Below are 24,525 nucleotides of genomic sequence, written 5' to 3'. Positions count from 1 at the left end.
CAGAGACCGGCTGTTCCCGGAAATGCTGGCGCCTACAAGCGCTCCTCCGCCGGGTCGACATGGCGGGCGGCTTGTCGAGTCCACTGCTAAGCTTAGGCGGTTCTCTGTGGCTCCGTGTGGAACGTGGACGTACCGCCTGTAACGTCTGCAGAGCTGCCCGCCTAGACGAACGAGCGTGCGCGGCGTTCTAATGGGCTGGAGCCCGGGTGCACGGCGGAGCTCCGGCTGAAAAAAATATCCTGCTTCGTGTTTATTTTTCCTCCAGTCTGTCTGTCCATCGCTGACTTTCCAACAATGTAGACTCCGACCAGACAAATGGCAAATAGTGTCAACTCTCACCAAACAGCAGCGGAACCAGAAAACCTCGCGGACAAGTATCAGCTGCTCTGCCGCGGTTATAGGACTGTAGCCCCGGGTGCACGGCGGAGCTCCGGCTGAAATGATATCTTGCTTCTGGCATATTTCTCCTGCAGTCTATCTCTCCCTCGCATATTCTTCATACAATATACCTGCCTGGAGGGAAGGGTAACGTTAACCCTGCTCTTTAGCGGTAGCAACCGCGGACAGCTAACGTTAGGCTGAAGGCAACCTCTCTCGCCATAAACGTTACGGTTCACTCACGGCGGGTTGCGAGCATCTGTTCGGCCCAGCGTTCGGCTGGATGATCCACTGTGATTCTGCAGTACGATCCACGCTGACGAAGGAGCTACGAGATCGATCAATTTACACTAGTTATGATAAAAAAGATCGCTCCGAAGACACTGTGTTTACTTCCATACGCCTTGAAACGGTGGAGCAGGGGTCTCTGGGTAATGTAGTGCCCTTCTATTGAAATAACCAGGGTGATATAGGACAGAGGACTACACGGTTAAACATCCATGGGGCTTGTGGGTAATGTAGTGCCCTTCTATTGAAATAACATGGGTGATATAGGACTGAGGCCTACATTACCCAAAGTCCACCGTTTCAAGGCGTATTGAAGTGAACACAGTGTCTTCGGAGCGATCTTTTTATCATAACTAGTGTAAATTGATCGATCTCATGGAAGAAGCGAGAAATAATTTTTGTCGGAGCTCCGCTGTGACACTACGGTCCATGTGGACCCGGCGGAGGAGCTCTTGTAGGCGGCCAGCATTTCCGTGAACAGCCGTTCTCTGGTTCTCCCATCACTCTGATTCAACCACATGCCACACAAAGGTAAGCAGTGCCATCTGCTGGGCGAAACTGATAATCCTAACTTACATCTTTATTTAACAGACAGAAGGGGTGAAACACTTTCAAAAATGATTTTGTGTGGTAATTTAAGCTAAATATTTGAAATATTTTATAATGGATTTAAATGAGGACAAATTTGTCTTGGGTTGGCTTCGTAACAGCTATTAAAGGGATACATGAGGGTTAAATAAATTCCGGCAAGACCCAACGCAGCAAGTTTCCTGTGTTGATTAATTTCTCCTGTTTTACAGGTTTTATTATCTGTCCACTTGCCCTGTAACATGTATTATTCCCTTTTCTTTGATGTGTCACGTTGCTACTTACAGCACACCAAATCTAATGTCGTCTAATTTACTCTAACTGTATTACAATAACGGTCCTCAGAAATAAGAAGCATTTGCACGTTCCTTAAATGTCTGGGGGCCAAATCCAAAACCTTTTATTGTCTGATCATTGTTTCTATAAGAAGTGTTGCATACAGGTTACTGAAGAGCAGATTATAAATGAGACAAAACTATTTTGCTTTTTGTAACTTGATTAATCATTTCAGCTGCACTTATTTAAACCGGTGGGAGTCAGTTTATTTCAGAAGCTCTTGGTTGATGTATTTATAGAAAATGGGGGGGGTTTTTGCTTTTTGTGGATGATGGGGCAATTTGGAAGAGGGGAAGACATTTAGACTTCATTGTGTGTGATCAGATAAATATACATGGGCCTATATATGTTATTTATTTTAAAATAATATCTAAGTTGATAAGACAGAGACAGTGTTCCTCACAAGGAAATTCATTGGTAGTGAGGTAAAAACTAAAATTATGAAACACTACATTCAGAAAGTAGTGGATAAATGTAAAATACTACATACAGTGAGGTGTTTAGGTGGAAGTGAAGACCATATACAGTGGACTAATGAGACCAATATTAGATCTGTGGATCTGCAGCAAGCACATCTCTCTTAAAGTTCGAGAACATTCAAAATCAGGCTTTGATATTATGCACAGGTGCATTTAGAACAACTCGTTGTTGGGAAAAGGAGAGGGGGGAGACAAAAAACAACAGAACTTACAAACAGTACCATTACCAGCAAAAACACTTTGGATACTCCCTGACACCACAAAATTATTAGAAAGAAGAACAAGGACAGGGAGTTTATTTGAATTCACATACCATACCATACATATATTGAAAGTTACACAGTTAAGTCCAGATCTACACAGAAGCATCAAAGAGATTGTAGTTAATAAAATACGAGTAGCACGTATTGTTGCAGAGTTTCATCTCATAATAGGGAAAATGATCTGTGAGGAAGTGTACATGCAATTTTGTTAGCAGTGCAGCGGTCCTAAGACTTTTTCACATGAAGATTTTGTCCTAGGGATTTTTGCATTTAGACGCAGAATGTAAACCATGCAAAATGGTCATACATTCGGTTACTGATGGATGGAAACCTTTTATTAACGGTTAGTGTCATAGAAGGCTGATTTCTGTGGCAAAGTTACATCATTCAAAAGGTTATCATGTTAAATATTATGTAGATATATAGACTTTAAACCAGAATGTGCCACCTTATCAAGAGGAATCACCTTCTTCAGTCAACAAGGAAGGCAAACAATCCTGACGTTTCACTGTCAGCTCTCAGACAAGCTACAGGCTCCTGTGACATTATTAGGGTTTTTAAAAGAAACCAGTTTAGATAAAAAAAATTTAGAGAGCTAAATAGCTAAAATAAAAAACAACCAGGATGAACAATGTTATCAAGGCAATAATCAAAAAAGAAATGTTGAAGAAATGGCAGGACGGGTGGGACACGGAAAATAGATGGAATCATATCACGTCAGTGTGACTACAAGGCACAGACGACCAGGTCTGATCACAGAATCAGAAGGAGCTTTATTGCCACGTAGTATTTTACACGTACAAGGAATTTGGCTTTGGTGATAAGGTGCTACACGCAGACAGACATACAGTCGACATCAATAAATGCAGACATATAATATGGAATAAACAATAACAAAAGAACAGATAAATAATACACAACGTGCCAGATATTTATGTGCATTATTGCGGGTTTATGTGCAATATATAAATAAATATATAATAACAACAATTAACAAGAAATATGTGCAAAATGCCAGGTTTGTGCATGATATGAAATGAAACAGTATTTACACGTGCGGAGAGGGCAAATACAAACATTGTTTAAATTAAGTAAAAGTCAATCAGATGAATGTTTGGAATGTAAATCTAATAAATTAATAAGTTATATGTAGGAAATGTAGAGATTAGAGAATAAGGTTAGTAAGGTATTTAGAGATGGAGTAATGGACACAGAAAGCTCCTGTGCAGTATCTGAAGAAAACAAGTGTTTACATTATATTAGTATATTAATATATATATAAATTTATATTTGAATATTTCTGTTTATAGTGTGTATATTTGTGTTCTCTGTAGCCTGTGTCTGATTTTCTTATTGTGTGAGTCAGCACATCGTGAGAAACGTACAATCCAGTCCGCACGCCTGATTCTGATGGGAAATAACTCCTGTTACTTTGTCCTGAGCAGCAGGTGGCGGTTTGCATCCATGCAGGTCGAGGAGAAAAAGCGATCTGGTTTCCAGAGTGAAGCAAAGATGTTGGAGGAGCAGGAGTTTGTTTTCAGCTTAGTTCCGTTCATGTGTGCACGAGCTCAGTCCAGAGCATGTAAACACACCTGCGAGCTAAACGTCCTGCGCTGTGGACACGGCGAAGTCACGTGTCCGCTTGTCTTCAGGACTCGAGGGCGACCGCGTCAGAAAAGGGGCCGCAGTAAGTGACCGCACCGTGTGGCGTTTACTTCCGCAAGTTGCAGAAGCGATGTGGCGGATATCCGTTTGACGAAGTGCATGTCTGCTTACTTCCTGTTAGCTGTGCAGTGAGGTTGGCTTCAGCGCTGTTTCATCCTGTGTGTAGTTAGATTAGCTGCTGACTTGTGTGTGCTGTTACTGAGCGTAGCCAGTCTGAGATGAAGAAAAGCAGCTTCAAGCTGATGAGGAGGGACATCACCTCTACGGATTTCTGCTCAGTCCCTCTTTGCTCTTCATCGGCTAAGTTCTCCTCCATGAGCTTTCACGCGTTTCCGACCGATGCTGAGATAAGGGCGAAATGGGTGGTGAACATCAGAAGGGTGAACTTCACCATCACCAATCGGTCCAGGGTGTGCAGCAGGCATTTCCTAAAGGAAGACCTGATCGAAACGCCCAAAGGACTTCGTCGTCTGAGGAAGGGGGCGCTGCCGGTGTTGTTCGAGTGGAACGGATATAAAAGCCATCAGCATGCCAATCTTTTGGATAGAAGAGAAAGTCCAGCGGCTAACTGCACACGTCAGGCTGACGGGGACATGGGTGGCGAGGGCGGAGCAGAAGACTCACGGATTGAAGCCTTAACAAGGTGAGGACAACATGAACATAACCAGCTGATTATCAGAATACTCAAAATTTATGTATAGTAAAGTAAATACTATTAACAATGTGTACAAAGCTAACTGAAAAGTGAGGGTGAAACGTCACTCTGGAAGGGCCTCGGTGGGGAAGTTACGTAACTGTAGAGCTGACAGGAAATAAGCAGACTGTATAAAGGTCACACAGCCGGGAGCTGCAGTAACTGGAAACAGCAGGAGATCACTGAGTGCATGTACTCATGTACTGTTCATGATCTGAGGTAGGTGAGTGTTTCAGGTTTGTGCTACTTTATGCTGTATTTAGGAAGCCAATATTAAACTTTTTCTTAATTTGCAGATTCAGATGTATTAATGCAAAATGTATTTTGATGCATTATTATAGATTAAACTACGCAGCAGATAAAATGTATAAAGTAGTCACATTAAAGTGCTGCTTACATGATAATGCATCAGTAATCATTTTCAAATAAAATCATACGCATTATTCTGAAATTAGTACACGAGTACTTTTACTTTTGGCACGTTTAGATTTGTACTTTTACTCAAGTGAGATTTAGAGAAGTATTTCTACACTGTGGTAATACTACTTTTACTTAAGTAAAATATCTGAGTATGATTTTGGTAACAACTGACAGTGTTGGGCAAGTTATTTCCAAAATGTACTACACTATAGATGACTAGTTACTGCCATTTGAGAGTAATTAGTTATATTACAATATTACTGCTTTTAGTAGTACTGCTATTAGTGGACGCATTATTCAGATGGTAAGATGTGCTGCGTAGGAGGGTGTGCAGAGTTATATCCGTGGAAATTAACCTTCTGATTAACTGCTGGGCATTTACGCACGAGGTACTCATGCAATTGGTTTTCTGGTGCCGAAATGTTTCTCGGTGTTGGTGAATTCTAAAAAAACAGAACACCACTTAATTTTGGGTTAAAATGCGCTGAAACGCACGTTATTGAGATTTTAACTGTGATTTTTTTTATGTTATGTTACTGCGTTACGGCAAAAAGCAATACATTACTGTAACTGCGTTATAACTCGTTACTCCCAACACTAATAACTGATCAGGAGCATCTGCTACTGCACCTCTGAGTTACCAGGCCTGCAACTAACCATTATTTTCATTGCTGATTAATTATCAATGATCAATTATGTTATTGATTAATTGATAGTGTTTGGTCTATAAAATGTCAGAAAAATGTGAAAAAGGGTGATCAGTGTTTCCCAAAGCCCAACACGACATCCTTAATGTCTGTTTGTCCACAACCACAAGATAGTCAGTTTACTGTCATGAAGGAGCAAAGAAACCTGGAAACATAATATTCACCTTTAAGAAGTGGGAACATTTTTAAGTGGCTCAAACCGATAAACTGATTATAGTTGGCTAATAATTTAATAGTTGAAAACGAGTCGATCATTTAATAAATCGTTGCAGCCCTGTGAGTTACAAGGCAAGATAATGATGGTATGTTTGGTGCCAGTTCTTTTAAATATGGATGGAGTATTGTTGAACAATTTATCAGTCTGTCTATAAAAGCTTTTCGTAGCTGGGGTGGGCAGCGTTGGAGAACCAGCAATAGACAGATAAATTTCAAAAGTCCAAATGAAAAACTCCCTTCAGGCCTCCTCTCCGAAGCCCCTCCCCCAAAACACACGTTAGTGCACAGCGGCAGGTAGGCGGGCGATCACTTCACTGGAGTTAAATGATTGGCCGTGCTAATGACAGCCGAGCTACTGATACAGGATCAGAGCATTTGATTAATTGATTGCTGTCAGGATGCAAAGAGAATTTAAATAAATATAGCAAAACAAGCTTCTGAAATGAATTATCTACCGCAGCTTTCATCAAACTTCAGAGTCATGTGTGAATAGAAATCAGCAGCCGTCCAACACACAGTGTTTCTCTAAGGGCTAATCGGGGTTGTTGTTTTGGTGCCTGAGCAACTTTGGTACTTACTTTTCTGTTTCCTTCTCGCACACAGTCGGAACAAGTCTCTAGAGGTGCTGGGCGAACACGACTATTCGAAGAAGCCCCTCTCTGCGGGAGAGGAGCTGCAGGCTGCACAGATGGAGCTCGATCGTCTGGAAGAAGAAAGCAGAGAACTGAAAAGTGAGCGGTTCTTTCTGTGGCGTCTCCAGCTTGAGCCGGACTTGATCAAGTTTTTCACTGGATTTAAAGACTACAACACACTCAAAGTGTTCTTCTTAGCTCTGCAGCCTACAGCACAGACTGCCTGGGAATGGATTCATGCGCTGAAGGTGAATAAAACTGAAGAAAACACGGCGGACGCCGGCTGCCGTGCTCAACACCTGTGTCTGTTTGATCAGCTGTTCCTGTTCCTTTGCTTTGTCCGGCGCGGGTTTCTTCCTGTTGAAATGTCCGTGCAGTTCCACGTGTCAGAGGCCACGGTCCAGTCGACCTGCTTAACATGGTGCCACTACCTGTTCTTTACTCTGGGAACACTACCAATATGGCTGAGCAGACAGGCTGTAGATGAGCTAATGCCGCCGTTCTTTAAAACGACCTTCCCCAAAACACGGGTGGTGCTGGACTTGACTGAGATCCACATCCAGACGGCCACGTGCTCAGGGAACTCCTCCCATCATAAAGGCTCCACAACACTCAAGTCTGTGGTTGGCATCGCTCCTTCCGGCTCAGTCAGCTTCGTCAGCAGCGTCTACGCGGCCTCCGTGTCCGATAAGGACGTCATCAGGGAGTCGGGGGTTTTAAACCTCCTGGAGCCCGGCGACCAAGTGATGGCATACAGGAGCTTAGAGATCAAAGACCTCCTCGATGTGATCGGTGTAAACCTCGTCATCCCAACGTTCTTGGGGCCAAAGGGACAGAAACTCGAGGAAACGCCCTCACAACAGGTCGGCCACCTGAAAATCCACATTGAGAGGTCGATCGGCCGCATCAAAGAGTACCAGATCTTTGCTGACGTTGTTCCCTCTGCACTTTGTGCTTCGGTCAACCGGCTGTGGACGGTCTGTGCTCTGATGACAAACTTTCAAGGACCTTTGCTTTAAGCAATAACTGTGGATATACAGTTTCCAGAACTGGTGAGAGACCCCCGGTTCAACAGAATTCAAGGTTCCTTATGAACCTGGTTTGAAATGTTTGTTTATGTTCAGCATTCAAGGTAAACAAATTCATATGTTGGTCATTTTTAGATCAAACTCAAAAATCTAATATTGGTCGGCCCTAATGCTGTGGTGACATTTCTAGAAATATTAATCTTAGTCTTTCATCCTGTCCAACCAAACAGTGAGTCCATCATTACAAATGCACGTATGGCTGCAGCTATGTTTTCAGTATTGATTCATCTACTGATTATTGTCTTTGTTAGCTGTGTGTAGTTCAAAACTAATCTCCTGTAGACTCCAACATTTGCACAGAGAACAAATATATCAGGCTGAATATTTCCATTTGATGGAATGTTGCAGCCAAAAAAAAGGTGTGATGTTAACATCTTTTTATACATGTCAACTGCTGTGTCCTTATTTTTACAACGGGACAACAAACCTGTTGCCAAGCAGTACTTCCATCTTTACAAATGCATTTATGGCTGCAATAATATTTTAATTATTGGTTAATCTTCTGATTTTTGTTTTGTTTTGCTGCATATAGTTCAAAAACCACAGAGCTTTAAATTTACATTCTAGTGTACATCCTAGGCTGGGCAATAAAACAATAATGATAATTATCGCAATATAATTTTCCTCAATAACAAAATAACAAATGTTCAATATATCGTCAGTAAATATTTGATTTAATTTATTAGAATCACGAAAGAATTAGCACTTAATTTTTCCATTAAGAGGTTTATTTTGTTGAGGCAAAGAGATTTTTTGAATAAAGATTTTATCATAATAGTTTTGAATGTTCTACCTCAGATTTGTTAAGTGATCCACTGCTTGGCAGAAAGTGTTTGGCACGTTCTGACCATAAAGAATAGTTTAACCACACAATTAACCATCTAGCACTTCAATTTTCATTCGAGGGCAAAAATCAGCCTTGAAACTTGAACACTTGACATTTATTGTGAAAATGATCAATATCTCAGTGTGGACACTGAGTAACTTCAGAGCAGAATAATGACATGTTAAGGATAAAACTGATGTTTTTCTATAATATCCTTATTGTCAGCAGAGAAATAAGATGAATCAGGCTTTGGATCCACCAGTGTTATTCATTAAGGGGAAAACCAGGTTGTGATGTTAAGTAACATAGCAGAAGTTCAGGTTCTGCATTCTTGTGTAGATATGATGTCAAGTTTTTTACTGATTACATGACGGTCAATGTAAATGCATAAACCATGTTTACTAAATAAAAAGTTGAGCCACATTGATTTAATGCCTACTTTTTCATATAAAAACTTGCATTAGTAGTAGTATAGTTACTAAAGTAGTGAAGAATTTCAGTCGACATAGAAGCACAAGGAATATAAAAGAACAGCTGCAGTATTATAGAATCCAAAAAAGGTTAAAGTCAAGGGCAACTGGACTTTAACCTTCTTTGGATAACTATGACCTGGATGACTGAGAATCAGCTCCTGAGCTGGCTCAGCTCAGCATGGAGAGGATGAGAGGAGAAGTCCGTGATGGTTTTCAGCTTCCCTGTCATCCTCCTCTCAGTCACTTCCTCCACACTGTCCAGTTGACATAATTATGGATGGATATAAGCCAGATCAATTGTCTGCCATCACACAAAGCTCAAAGGGTTCCACACTTTAATGCGGCTTGTGTAGACACATTTTTAATTTATTACAATGTGCTGTATATATGTATTTATACGTACCATGTATAATGGGACAGGGACACAGAGAGATCCAGGCCTAAGTTGGCCTCTCTGACTCTAAGGCCCTGGTAGACGGACACTAACCAAAGTTAATACACGGGAAACCAGATGATCTTTTGTTATTGTTGTTAATGTCCACAATCAGGTACAGCCTGAGAATTACCTCTGTAAGGACAGACGGACGGTAAAAGACGAGCATTATCTCTGTAGGGACAGAGAGACAAATAAAGGAAGAGGGTCTTGTGTTGTGTGTCTGAAGGGAAAAGCAGCTGGAGCAGATTACAGCAGTTTGTGAGGAAACAAAAAAATAAGGTACATTCAGTAGAATTAAAATAATTAAATAAGAAATAACATACTAGAAACAGGGTAATATATTCTTTCAAATATTTTCAAATACATTTACAAATATAACGCCGCCCCACCACCACAGTGATATCCTGCTATTTATTTTTTGCTCTCTCCAGCACTCTCACCTGGAGCACTTTTTATTTTGATATGTGTATAAGTATCCTGTAGCCTGGTGAAGTTTTGGAAAAAATGTAAAAGTGATGGTCAATGTTTATTATGAACATACAGTTAAATGTACCCCAGAAAGAATAGCCAATGCTCATGCTGGTGCCAGGGGCCGGCCGAGGTGACATAGGCAGTTGCGTAGGGAGCAAAATGTCAGGGGGCGCCGCAAGAGAAAGTTTTCGCCTCAGCGAATCAACTCAGCCCAGCTGATGCCACAGCGGCGTAAGCTGTGATAGTAAACAAGTGCAGCTAACACTGTGAGTCCAGACAGTTGTGACGACTGGTAACGTAACTAGTAGAGTTTTGCAATGTAAACATAAAACCATCCTGAAACACAGATAACAAGTTACAGCCAATCAATCAACAAACTGCTTCATTAACACAGAGAGGAGGAGCAACAGTGTAAGAGAAGATCACAGATGCAAAGAAAACTTTCAGCAGAGCTGCAGTCGAGACAAGTCTCTCTGTTCCTCTCGAAATAAACATTAAACTTTTCTCAACAAAACAGCAGAATCTCTGCCAAACCCTGGTGAGTACACGGCCCTACAAAGCCAAAATGCACTGACTATATATTATATAAGCTGTACTTGTTTGGCAGAAACTCTGCTGTGTTGTTAAAACAGCTGCAGTCATAGTTTTTATTTGAGGAATATGACATTTAAACTGTTGTGCTTTTCCAGTGCTGCTCCTGAATGGGGTAAAGCACTGAAGGCTTGTAAGGGCACGTTGGGGTTACTGGATACTTTTTACAGAGTTTAATTTATATTTTTCCTGTATTGGAGGCTGCAGCATGCTGTGTCCCAGCTAGAAATGTTACATAGAACATTCTGAGAATATCCCTGCTGTGGCAAGGACGTTGCCTTGTAACATTCTCAGAACGTACCCAGACGGTCACAAGTGGTTTTAAAAAACACAGTGGTTCCCAAATTCAGTGTTAAAGACTCATCCAGGCCATGCTCGCATATATATTCAATAACTCAGTATGAATATAAAACACAAAGGGTCAATACAGTTTCAAATCAGACTGTGACAGTACTGTTCCTCCTTTTAACTTAAAACAAGACAAGGAGAGAGAAAAAGCCCTTCAATGCTCGAGTAATTAGAGAAAAGTAAAATCAAACATTGAAGAAATTACTGCAAATCATTAAATCATAAAATCAACATACATACTTCATCTATAAAATTCAATCTTGACAGATTATGTGCAGAACTGAAATATAGATAATATGATGGCAATAATAATATGAACAGAGGCTTCCCACATGTACAGCTTATTATATTGGAACTATATTTGCAGCTGTATCCTGTGACTTGTGATGTGCTGCTGACTAATGTTTAGGCCAGTTTTCCTGCTGTTACAGGGGAACTTGTGGTTGTTATTCATCTTCATTAATATAAAGGGAAGCACAAAATTGAGGTGGCAGGTGAGGATTCAAAGTATAATAGAATATAATGCAGTTAAGCTCTCAGGCCTTCTGTGATGCTTTTAGATATGTTTCTCCTGTAGGTTGCAGAAGCGGTAGCGTAGTAGCGGGCCAAGCACCGATCCTTGAGGCACGCCGTGTGAGACTGGCGCCAAGTCAGAGCAGGTGCCCTTAAGGGTGATGTATTGTTGCCTGTTGGTGAGATGAGATTGAAACCAGGAATACACAGTACCAGTGAGGCCAATGAGTTCGGAGAGGCGAGTGAGAAGAATGGAGTGGGAGAAGAAGAATTAAGATGCTGACATGGCCAGAGTCAGCTGCCATGAGAAGGTCATTTGTGATTTTGATGAGGGCAGTTTCTGTGCTATGATGTGTCCTGAAGCCAGATTGAAATGGCTCGTAGAGGTTGTGATGTAGCATATGATGGTTGAGTTGGGCAGCCACACCTCTTTCCACTAACTTGCATATAAAAGGTAGGTTGGAGTTTGGGCGGTAGTGGTTTGGATCATCTGGGTCCAGGCCAGGTTTTTTGAGTGTCACCGCCGCAGTTTTAAAGATGGTGGGGACCACCCCAGAAGACAGCGAGGTGTTGATGATGTTGACCAGTGTGGGACCCAGAGTTGGAAGACATGCCTTGACCAAGGCAGTTGGCATTGGATCCTGTTTGCTGGTCATGGCCTCAGCTTTTGACACTAGCTCAAGAACTTGAGCTGTTTTGAGAAGGGTTAGTTAGTTTTCCCACTGACAAAACATGGTTTGGAGACCAGCGTCGGGTGACAGAGTCCTTGTCAGATCATGTAGTGTGTGACCCCCTGTCACCGATCAGTCACGTAGTGTGAACGGCACACTGACTTCTAGACTCCCGTCACGAGACGGCAAGTTGTGTAGTGTGAACGGCACGGCCGTCGGCCGACGCTGACAGTCATGTAGTCTGCACGAGCCTTGAGGTGTTTTCCTGGCAAACATACTAATCCAGAAAACATGTCATCATAGTGTTTGAGGATGTCCTTGTCTTCTGACACCATAGATTTGCTTTACCAGGCCTAACTGAATGCATGTTGTTTTGCCCAGTATTGCTGGAACATGTTGCTGCACTATTTCAGACTCTTATCTTGTGTTTTGTCCTTTAAATGCTTTTTGCCCAGTGGCTCCGTCTTGTGGCCAAAATATGCAACAAGCTTGCGGGTGGATTTTTGCCAACACATTCTCACTCCCAACTCGTCACTGTCAGGGTTTGAATGAAGTGCAACAGGAAAGAGCCCAAACGCAAGATACTCCGACAGAAGATGAAGTTCAGGGACTTTAATCCAAACAACAGCCATAAACAACACTTACAGGTAGTAGATTAATCCAAAATCCAAAATAGCAGAAAAACACGCCGGACGCTTCACACGTAACACGTCAGAGTGTGAACACTACAATGACCAGACGCAGACTAAAGAGAAACACCAAACATATATACTCCAGAGATCAGGGCTAACGAGGCAGAGAGACAGAACGGGGGACAGAGAGACACTTACAGATGCAAAACACAAGACCATACATTAACTGGAACTCAAAGTGTTTAGTAGACATGCAAGCAGAGGAATTACTGGGGGAACAGACACAAGCAGACAGATCACGAATACACTAACAAGGAACACAGACTGAAGCAAAGATAAAGCAGAACTCAGATTAGACATGGGCAAAACACAGAAGTACACAGACCAGGAGTGAACACTTAAGACATGAACTAAGTTACAGGACTAAGAACTAAGACACCGAACTAGGAACTAAGATACGGGATAAGACAGATACTAAGTAACTTAAAGATGCGGATGAATAATAATAAGGGCTACGCAGAGACTAAAGCAGAATGACCAAAATCAGATTAATTAATGAAACTGGCAGAGAACATAAATTGACATCTAGCAAACTGACAGAACCCCAGCATGATGGTAGAGAAACTAATACATGAGACTGGAAAAGAACTGAGATCAGGAAAATACCAAAACACCACTGAACACCAGCTGACGGATAATAACCAGACAAACAACAACATAGACTACATAACAGATACAGAAGAGACTGAAATAACAAAACTAAGAACTAAACAAGGCAGGCAGGCGGACAGAGTGACAGTTACATATTGACGCTTGGTCAAGGCCCTTCGGCGTCGCCTTGTAATGTCCTGGATACCCCTTTTGTGTCATTTTTTGAGGGTTAGCAACGCTTAGCAACAACAAATATGCAACTTCCGGTAAAGTTTGGAAGTCCAATTTGGAAGATTCCAAGATGGCGCTGAGTATAGCTGCCTCGGTGTTCGGTGCGCTTTGTTTTGTTTTTGTGTGTTAATTCAGGTTTCAGTGGTAATCAGTGGAATTATTGGACCTTTTGGTGAAGGGCTCGCTCGCTGTCGTTCGCGCTATGAAGCGCCGCAGGAGAAGGAAAAGAGCCGGGTAGCTTGTGCGTCTACCGGCAATATTTCTCTCCAACATGCGCTCAATGTGCAACAAACTGGACGAACTTCAGCTTCTGGTGGGGAAAAACAGACTTTTATTCTTCTGTTCTGTGCTTCACAGAGACCTGGCTGTCTGAGCTGATACCGGACTCCGTGCTGCAGCTGGCTGGCTTCCAACTGTACAGAGCAGACCGCGACACAGAACTCTCCGGCAAAACAAAAGGTGGAGGTGTCCGATTTTATATGAACAATGTTGGTGTACCGACGTGACAGTGATTCAGCAGCACTGTTCTCCTGATCTGGAATTTCTTATCATGAACTGTAAACCGTTTTACTCCCCACGTGAGTTTGCTTCATTCACTCTGGTCGGTGTTTACATCTCGCCGCACGCAAACGTTCAGGACGCACAGAGCGTGCTGGCCGACCAGATACTGTGTGTGGAGCAGACAAACCCAGACTCCCTTGTTATTATTCTCGGTGACTTTAACGGGAAATCTCAGCCAAGAACTCCCCAAATACAGACAGTTTATAAAGTGTCCAACCAGAGAGGGGAACACTTGTGCCTATCAGGGCGTCACACGCGCTCCACTGGGACACTGATCACGTGATGGTCCATCTGATTCCTGCTTACAGGCAAAAACTAAAGCTCTGGAAACCTGTAGTGAGGACATCAAAGAAGTGGACCAGTGAAGCTGTTGAGGACCTCCAGGCGTGTTTGGACTGCACTGACTGGGATGTTTTCAAGAAGGCTACCAACAATCTGGATGAGTTTACAGAGGCTGTAACATCCTACATCAGCTTATGTGAGGACATGTATACCAACATGCACCAGGGTGAGTTATAACAATGACAAACCCTGGTTCACAGCTAAGCTCAGACAGCTGAGGTTGGAAAAGGAGGATGCATTTAGGAGTGGTGACAGGGCCCGGGTGCAGGGCGTTAAAGTACAGGTTTAGCAAGGCGGTGCGAGAAGCTAAACGACGCAGAGAGACTAAAGAACCAGTTCTCTGCAAACAACGCCACTTCTGTCTGGAGGGGGTTCAGACAGATCACAAACTATAAACCCAAATTCCTCCACTCCATAAACGATTCTCGGCTGGCAAATGAGCTGAACCAGTTCTACTGCCGCTTTGAAAGTCAATCGGACACCATCCCCTGTGACTCCTCCGCTCAGCTTCAGCCTCAGTCCACCACTTCTTCCCCTCCCTCCTCAGAGCTGGCCAGCTCCACCCCATCCCCTCCTCTCTCCATCACAGAGAGGGAAGTCAACGGTCTTTTCAGGAGGCAGAAACCCTGCAAAGCAGCTGGGCCGGACTCTGTCTCCCCATCCACCCTGAAGCACTGTGCTGATCAGCTGTCTCCGGTGTTCACTGACATTTTTAACACCTCACTGGAGACGTGCCATGTGCCAGCCTGCTACAAAGCCTCCACTATCATCCCTGTCCCCAAGAAACCAAGGACCACTGGACTAAACGACTACAGACCCGTCGCCCTGACCTCTGTGGTTATGAAGTCCTTTGAACGTCTTGTGTTGTCCCACCTAAAGTCCATTACAGACCCACTCCTGGACCCCCTGCAGTTCGCCTACAGAGCCAACAGGTCTGGGAAAACATGTCTCTGATTCCTGGACCATCAGCACCAGTTCCCCTCAAGGCTGCGTTCTTTCCCCCCTTCTCCTCTCCCTGTTCCAACTGCACCTCCAGTCAGTTGGTGGGGATGAGTCCACCTACAGGTGGGAGACCGACCATCTGATGAGCTGGTGCAGCCAGAACAGTCTGGAGCTCAACGCTCAGAAGACAGTGCAGATGGTTGTGGATTTTAGAAAGAGTTGACTGTATGTTTGTCTACGTGTAGCACCTTATCACCACAGCAAATTCCCCGTATGTGCAAAACACTACTTGGCAATAAAGCTCCTTCTGATTCTCAGAGTGCTCACGATCCGGTGGACTTCAATACAGTATCTCACAAAAGTGAGGACACCCCTAAAACTTTTGTAAATATTTGATTATATCTTTTCATGTGACAAAACTTAAGAAATTACCTTTTGCTCCAATGTAAAGTAGTGAATGTACAGCTTGTATAAGAGGAAGTGAAATTTGCCCCGCGACCCTGTACGCAGGAAAAGCATTTGACGATGGATCGATGGACTGACTTTTTGTTTTGTTGTTTGACTGTTAGAGAATGCTTTAGACTCAAATATAAGAAAAGTTGTAAGTGCCCTTACTGTTATGGCCTGTATGGTTGACCCAAGCATGGACGCAGAGCACAGAAGGCATAGTAAAAAGTTAGCAGGCTTTATTACTCATTAAAGGTGCAAAGATGATCAAGGCAGGTGAGGCTGGGAGAGAACAAGAGGCAGGCAGTTTGGAGCAGAAGGGGTTCCAGATTCCAGAAAAAACACAAAAGTTTAAATGTCACATTCCTTAAATGAAACTAAACATTCGTCTGAGTGACAGCAGACCTGCAATCGAGACAAGTCTCTCGTGAAAAGTCAAGCCAATTTAACAAAACAGCACTGTGTCTCTACTAAACAGCAATAGCTGATGTGAATGAATGTTTTGCTTATTTGTAAAATAACAAAATAATGCAAAATGACTTCCTGATACTGCAATGAACCTTCTATATTATATTGTCATATATTACTGATCACAGATTTTACACTTGAACTTGTCATAGAGTATGGATATGTCTGCTGCCAGCTTTCTGACTGAAGATCAGTTTCTGTGCTCCATCTGTCTGGATGTGTTCACTGATCCAGTCAGCACACCATGTGGACACAACTTCTGTAAAACCTGCATTACTACAAACTGGACTATTAATGTCCCGTGTGAGTGTCCCATCTGTCAAAAGCTTTTCAACTCAAAACCTGAGCTGCAGGTCAACACTTTCATCTCTGAGATGGCTGCTCAGTTCAGACAGTCAGCTCAACAGAAAGCCAGCAGCAGCAGCTCAGAGCAACAAGCTGCCAAACCAGGAGAAGTTCCCTGTGACGTCTGCACTGGAACCAAACTGAAGGCCCTGAAGTCCTGCCTGGTGTGTCTGGTCTCCTACTGTGAGATTCACCTGGAGCCTCATCTGACAGCTTCACGCCTGATAAAACATCAGCTGATCGACCCTGTGGAGAACCTGGAAGGCAGGATGTGTACGAAGCACGAAAAATTTCTGGAGCTGGTTCTGGTGGCCCTCCATGGACAAGGACTGTTGGGCCTTCATAGTGCCTGCAAGGTGTGTGCCCGCCAAATGCCTTCCCATGAGCAGCATACCGTAGCCCCACCACCTGGAGCTCCCACATCCCTTGGATTGAATATGCACACAATTCCCAGATCTGTGCAGCCACTGGTATGTCTCCATTCATGTGTCCCCTGAGAAACCAGCCCCTCCTGTTCCCATCCCTGGAGGGAGGAGGTAACGGTCCCGTCGGTGCAGGCCCACCTCCGACGCTGCCGCGGAGTCTGGAGGGAGGCCAGGGCCGCTCTGCAGCGCACCGCAGCCCGCAGCCCGCAACCCGCAACCGCCAGCTGGCAGACCACCACCGGGCCCCTGCGCCCGCCTACCAACTGGGGCAGCAGGTTTGGCTTTAATCCAAGGACCTCCCTCTACAGACCACATCAAAGAAACTTACCCCCCAGTTCATCAGCCCTTACCACACTGAGGCCGTCATCAACCCCTCCGCTGTACGCCTGACCCTCCTGCCTCACCCGAAGGTCCACCCCGTCTTCCACGTCTCCCGGATCAAGCCCGTTTCCACCAGCACCCTCTCCGTACCAGTTGACGTGTGATGTAGAGGTCGGGGTTACCGGTACCTGGTGGACTGGGCCGGTTACGGTCCGGAGGAGAGTTCTTGGATCCCCACCAGTCAAATCCTGGACAAATCTCTCCTGACTGACTTTTACCGAGCCCACTCTGACAAGCAGGGCGGTCCGCTGGAGGCATCCGTTGAGGGGGGGCCCTATTGTGGTGGCAGCCCGGCTGACTATCCACACCTGCGCCTCATCAACCTCCACCTCTGCCTGCCACACCTGCCAGCAATCAACCTCATCTCAACAAGTATTTCAACCCCGGCTCTCCACTCAATCTTCGCTTGATCATCGTCGCTTCTGACTTGGTGCCACTGCAATATTCAAGCCTTTTTTATCTTGTCTTGTATCTTGTTCCTCCGTCTCCTGCTTCCCTGTATTAAACCTACCTGTCTATCTGTCTTCCCCTCCAGGTCCAATCATCTCCGTCTCCCGCTCGGTCAGCTGGGCTTGCCTACCTGCCTTCTCCCCCTCGCATCACCTCCACGGCGCTCCCTCGGCTCCCCTTCGCTCCTCGCCTGTCTGCCGGCCACCACACTCCTTCCCTCCTCGGCCTCCTGTCTCCCTCGGTCCTCTCGCCCCGCCTGCTCCTCGGTCCTCCACGCCGGCGTCTCTCGGTGTCCACCTCTCCTCCTTCAGTACTTGGAGTTGAACTGAGCTTTTACTTGTTATTAGCAAACATGTAAGAAGCCTCGCTAATAAGCAGAGCTATGTTAACGTTAGATCACAGCTGGATTATCCAGCATGCTGTACATCACTGGAAGTCAATATCACAAGTCATTCTATTGGAAGCACTGCACTCTTGTGAAAAAGAAGCGCTTGTAGAGGTGGGCCTGGGCGGCACGGTTAAGTGTACTGTGCCCAGTCACTGGTCAAACTAACCGGACTTTGACGTTGCTCGGGCAGATTGCCTAGTGTGAGTACACCCTTACACTGGAGACTATGTCAGATGTGATGGAGCTTCTCAGCTTGAGTTAGGACTGAGAACAGCTGATGTCAGCTCTTTTTCAGCTTAGATTTTAATCAAAAACAAAAAACTGAATCGGACACATTAACACTTTAATTTTCTTTTCTTTATTTAGAAAGATGTTACAACCTGGCTTGTCTTGGAGAGCAGTAACATATAATTGGGATTAGAAATGAGGTGGAATGCGACAACTGGAAGGTTCTGTTTAAAGTCAGGAGTTTAATTAACCAAGGAATGCGCTTGCACAAGGGAATACAACAGAAAGGGCCTATACAGCTGCTGCCAAACAACCATTAAGTAACTAGTTACTTAAGTTACTAGCTCTTGACTCAAAAATACACTAAAGAACGAAAAGAGGTCAGCACCCTTAAGCTTACAAATTACAAAGGAAGAAAACAATAGGATCACCACAATTAATATACACTAAATGGCTGCCAGCGATGGCTGTAACCAAGAACACTAAAGAAAAGCAAAAGACTTTTGTCACATTTATAAACTGCTCTTCAGTAATTTGTGCCAGTATGCAACACTTCTCATAGAAACAATGATCTGTCAGTTGAAGGTTTAGAATTTGACACCCAGACATTTAAAGAAAGTGCAAATTCTTTTAATTTCTGACGACATTGTGTTCTGATGATTTAACAGTGTTGAAGGCATGTAATGCAGTTATTAGAATAAATTAGACAACATTAAATAAAATCAATCAGAGCAGTGAAATTTGGTGTGTTGTAGTAGAAAGTTGCAACATGACACACCAAAGAAACATTTACAGAAAAAAACACATTGATAAGAATCTGAAAAACAATGTATATACATAAATATACATTTATTACATTAAATGTAGGAAATCAAATGTTTGTTCTACTCAGTGTGATTGACAGGAGAGATGATCAGAGGGGCAGAGTTTTTACCACCATCATTAAGACCAGGATTAAAGTATGGGTAGAGTTTCTCAGTGAAGCAGCAGCCAGTAAAGGAGTAGATAAGAGCTGCAGCATCAACATCATAAAAGGAGACCAGACCCTCCTCAAAATCCACAAACACCCCCACCTTCTCAGGCCGAGACTTCAGAGAGAGACGGACTGGAGGGTCAGTCCAAGCTTTGTACTTATTTTCATTCCTCAAACATATCATCCAGTGACCATCCTGAGGACTCCTTGTGATTTGTCCCTTCCTGTTGATCGACTCTCTGGCCACTCCTAAATCCCACTCAGTCTTCCCTTTAACCTGAACCTCGTAGTAAAATCTTCCTGAGGAGAAACTCTGCTTTGCTAAGACATGAACACAAATATCAAATCTCTCTGGATTGTCTGGGAGATTCTTCCATACATCAGCATGTTTAACTTGTTTTCCATCATCAGTCAGGATGAGAGCAGGATGTGCTGTATCAGGATCGAGGGTCACATCCACTGCATACTGCTGGACCCTCTTGGGCTGGGCGTCAAACAGCTTCTTCATCTGTTCACTGAGCGTCTCCTCCAGCTGATTCACAGCTCTCCTCACAGTCCCCTCATATGAAGGTGGACGGACCCTGACTTCTGTCCAGTCCTTGGTGGGTGGAGCAGCGTTCAGGGACGGGAGGCTTTGGAGGAGGTGGAGGTGGTCTTCAGAGCGTGAGAGCTGCTCCACCTCAGAGCTTCTCTTCTTCAGCTCAGAGATTTCCTGTTCCAGCTCTTTGATGAAGCCTTCAGCCTGTTTCTCTGTCTCTCTCTGCTTCTCTTTGATCGTGTCGATGAGCTCGGCCTGGCTTCTCTCAACAGACTCCTTCAGAGCGCTGAAGACCTGAACACCACCTGCTATCTCTCTGTCTGCATCTTCCTTACTGAGCTCCACTGAGCGTTTGATCTCCTCAATCTTCAGTCGTCTCTTCTGGATCATCTGCTGAGTTTCAGCCTCTGTCTTCCCCAGCTCGGCCTTCTTTCCTTCATATTCTTCTTTCAGAGGAAAAACATCATGTGTCTTGTGGTCTGAAACAGAGCAGAGCATGCAGACACACATCTGGTCGGTCTTACAGAACAGCTCCAGCAGTTTATCGTGCTTCGTACACATCCTGCCTTCCAGGTTCTCCACAGGTCGATCAGCTGATGTCTTTTCAGGCCTGCCATTGTCAGATGAGGCTCAGGTGAGTCTCACAGTAGGAGACCAGACAAACCAGGCAGGACTTCAGGGCCTTCAGTTTGGTTCCAGTGCAGACATCACAGGGAACTTCTCCTGGTTTGGCAGCTTGTTGCTCTGAGCTGCTGCTGCTGGCTTTCTGTTGAGCTGACTGTCTGAACTGAGCAGCCATCTCAGAGATGAAAGTGTTGACCTGCAGCTCAGGTTTTGAGTTGAAAAGCTTTTTACAGTTGGGACACTGACACAGGACGTTAATATTCCAGTGTTCAGTGATGCAGGTTTTACAGAAGTTGTGTCCACATGGTGTGCTGACTGGATCAGTGAACACATCCAGACAGATGGAGCACAGAAATTGATCTTCAGTCAGCAGACAGCTGGCAGCAGACATATCCATACTCTGAGGACAAAAAAGTTTGTGAAAAAAATTGTAGTTGCATATCTTTTGATTAAGAAAATCAAATGTGCAGTTCAGTGGTTGTATATCTATGAGATTAACAAGCTCAGAAAATAAGAGATCTTCATTCCAAAACATTTACTAGGAGGAAAACATTAATACTCTGAATATTACTCAAAATATATTAAAATGTTGAGCCTAAATCTAATTATTAAAATATTAGCAAATAATCTTCCAGGAAGGTTGGAAGAGATAACATAAGTGTGAGTGAGTCTGCGTCTTAAACGTGATAAATATGGTGTTTGTGCAGGTTTGCAAAGTATATGAACATGTAGGGTGCAGCATTTTCCTCAGGGGTTGATTGGACTCGCCTTATTTTCTCCAGCTGAATTCCAACAGAACAGAATTCTCTATTATTGGACCCCAACATCTCACAAAAGAAATACTGCCACCTACTGGTCACCTGTCACCTGCCTGTTTCATCACCTCAGACATGTTGCTAAAATAAAAACTTTATAAAATTTTAGATATGCAGAAACTTTTGTACATGTTTTTAATTCCTCGCACCTTTATCATTGCAAAAGTCTCTTGTCTTAATCAAAAAAACTTGAAACGACTGCAGAGTGAGCAGAAATCAGCTGCTGCTCAGCTTTTAACCAGAACCGAGAGCTTCGATCACACCACACCTGTTTTTGCCTCTTTACACTGACTCCCTGTTTGTTGTAGGTTTGTTTTAAAGATCTTATTGATCACTTTTAAGGCTCTCCATGACCTGGCTCCAGATTATATTTTGGATCTTGTAACTCCTTACAAGCCTTTGTGCAGTCTGAGATCTTCAGGCAGGGGTCTCCTGTCTTTTGGCCCTCAGGGCCCCTAGGCTGTGGAACGACTTGACCGAGAAAGTCTCTTCTACAAATGCACATTTAACAGAAAGCATATCCTGATTTTATCTGAGTTGACTGTTTATATTTTTTGATTCCCGTTTTATTTTTTATTTTATCCTGCTTTTTATAAAATGTTTTTTCTTACTATTTCTTATTTTAGTTTGATTTTATTTTGCCCCTTCTGTCATTCACTGTGGTATTTTATTTCATCTTTCTCTCTGTGTCTCCTGTGAAGCACTTTGTTTTGATAACCGCTCTATAATATACAGTTTATTATTACTCATTAGTTGTCGTGGTAACTAGTGTTTCACTGTTGAAGTTGATCAAAACCTTTCATATGTAGTTTTACATCCCGTTTGAAGGCGACCTCTGGCTCATCGCTGCCTGCTGCCGCTCACTGATATGAATGGAGTTTATTAGTAAAAATAATAAAACAACAACACACTAATCTGATGTCTTAAGCACTGCAGTGATAACATCCCAGACCCTCTGGTTCTAATGTGATCCCTCCATAACGGTCACATCACACATGAAATAATTTAATAATTCTGCTGATTATATTGTTATTGGAGTGAAAATATTTTTAAAGTCGGCTAAACATTTATTATCAATATTTAACATTTATTACAATTTACTGTGATACATTGAGCCAGTATAAATCTTTTATTATTAGTTGAAACGTCAGAGAGTGAGCTTGGACAAAGAGGAGGAGGCACAGAGAGAGAGGATGATGATACAGAGAATCATACACGTTAAATGTGCAGAAGAAAAGATGGAAGCTGCTCTGGGCTGCAGGAAACTGTAACAGCTCATCTTCACAACCCCAACAGCCGCTGATGGAGATCAGTTTAAAAAGGCTTCCGCACTGAGAGGAACTTCCTGTCTGAGTTGTGTTAATACCGGCAACAGGTCGGAAACAGGACGTAAATCTTTTAAAGCTTAAGCTAGAACAGACTGCATCCTGTCTAAGTTGAGCTAGTCGGAGTGCTGTGGTTTGGTTTTCACCTCTGTTTTGTATTTTCAGCTGAATTTACACGTTTTTATCCACACATTTCTGTGACATCATATCTTTATCTGGTAAAACAGATGTAAAACAGTCAGATTCTCGTTTGAACTGAATTTTGACCAAATACTGAGTCAGTGCATTTTGGCTTTGTAGGGCCGTGTACTCACCAGGGTTTGGCAGAGATTCTGCTGTTTTGTTGAGAAAAGTTGAATGTTTCTTTAGAGACAAACTGAGAGACTTGTCTCGACCGCAGCTCTGCTGACACTCAGACTAACTTTGACTTGAGGAAATGTGACGTTGCAGCTCTCCTCTGTCACTGTTGCTCCTCCTCTCAGTGCAGCTCTGAAGTCAGGTTTTATTGCCTCCTCGGGAAATACCTTGACACAGCTTTGGAACAAGATGAGTTTATACTTTTTGTGTCTTTTTCTACAATATAAAGCAGCAGCAGAATTACAAAGAGACACATAACAGTGCAAAATATTCAAGAACGTACTGTTTCTTTTGATCAACAGGCAACAACGCTCCCTTTACAGTCCCACAAACGCTCCAGTGAAACTCACTGTTCTTCCTTGACACCTCTTTCAAACCATCCATCTTCTCTGTCTAAAATGTGCACCTGGTGGTCCTCAAACGAGTGTCCTCTGTCCTTCAGATGTAAGTAGACTGCAGAGTCTTGACCTGAGGAGTTGGCCCTTCTGTGTTGAGCCATGCGTTTGTGTAGTGGTTGTTTAGTCTCCCCAATATACAGGTCTGTGCATTCCTCACCCCTTCAACCTCACCATCCAAGAAAGGAAGGCTGTGACATCTCTGAGCAAGGATCAAAACATCACCATCCTACCTGCTGACAAAGGAAGATGCACGGTAGTCCTTCACACAGTGGACTATCAAAACAAGGTCAACACACTACTAATGGACATGTGGGGTTTTGTTCCTTGGCTGGGTTTCCCTCAATGATAGACCAGACACAGAAATCATTAAGTCTGTATCTTTAGATTTTTCAATAATTTACATAAGAAAAAGGTACAAAATATGAAAATGAAATACAGATTACATAAAGTTATAATTAAGGAAAATAATAAAAATAATAGAAAATAATTGCACTTGAGATCACTTTAGCCTCCTCAAGGAATCTCCTACCAATATCCTAAAGATCACTCAAAACCCACAATTCACTCAGATTAACCTTCTAAATCATTGGACATTAACTTTACATTACAGTATTAATATAGATGATCAATGATTTAATCCTAATTCCTAGAGATTACGACCCAATTTGCCAGAGACTCATCCTCCACCGTCTGGAAAAAGTCTACCAGCCACTCCTTGTTAACTCAAATGTAAACCCCCCAAAATTACAGCCACGTACGCAACATGGCGGACTTACATTTTCTCCGGTTTTTCTCCATTCCCAGAAACACAAACTTTTTAAACCCTTGATGACAATCATGGTGTTCACAAGAATTCAAAGGTGAAACAGAGTTTAGGCAAAACAATGTCTTTTGTTGGTCTCTTTACATGTGTAGCCCGTG

At 43.3% G+C, this 24,525-nt stretch overlaps 1 protein-coding gene and 2 pseudogenes across 1 annotated transcript; 2 read left to right on the top strand and 1 right to left on the bottom strand.

Annotated features, from left to right (window-relative positions):
• The first annotated feature begins 3,307 nt into the window (after nt 1-3,307).
• On the top strand, nt 3,308-7,932 carry LOC119894057. The gene is made up of 2 exons (XM_038706553.1): nt 3,308-4,640; nt 6,638-7,932. Exons 1-2 carry the CDS (start codon nt 4,216-4,218, stop codon nt 7,683-7,685), a joined length of 1,473 nt encoding a protein of 490 aa, XP_038562481.1. The 5' UTR covers nt 3,308-4,215; the 3' UTR covers nt 7,686-7,932.
• An 8,586-nt stretch (nt 7,933-16,518) lies between these two features.
• The window catches only part of LOC119894069, a 10,393-nt pseudogene continuing 2,386 nt past the window's right edge, over nt 16,519-24,525 (top strand).
• On the bottom strand, nt 18,701-23,362 carry LOC119894051 (annotated as a pseudogene).

The sequence above is a fragment of the Micropterus salmoides genome, unplaced genomic scaffold, assembly GCF_014851395.1.
Source record: "Micropterus salmoides isolate LMB-PRFRI ecotype aquatic unplaced genomic scaffold, ASM1485139v1 Ms_hic_scaffold_8, whole genome shotgun sequence".
NCBI lineage: Eukaryota > Metazoa > Chordata > Actinopteri > Centrarchiformes > Centrarchidae > Micropterus > Micropterus salmoides.
Note: the sequence above shows the minus strand (reverse complement) of the source record. Positions and strands in the feature narration are given on the sequence as shown.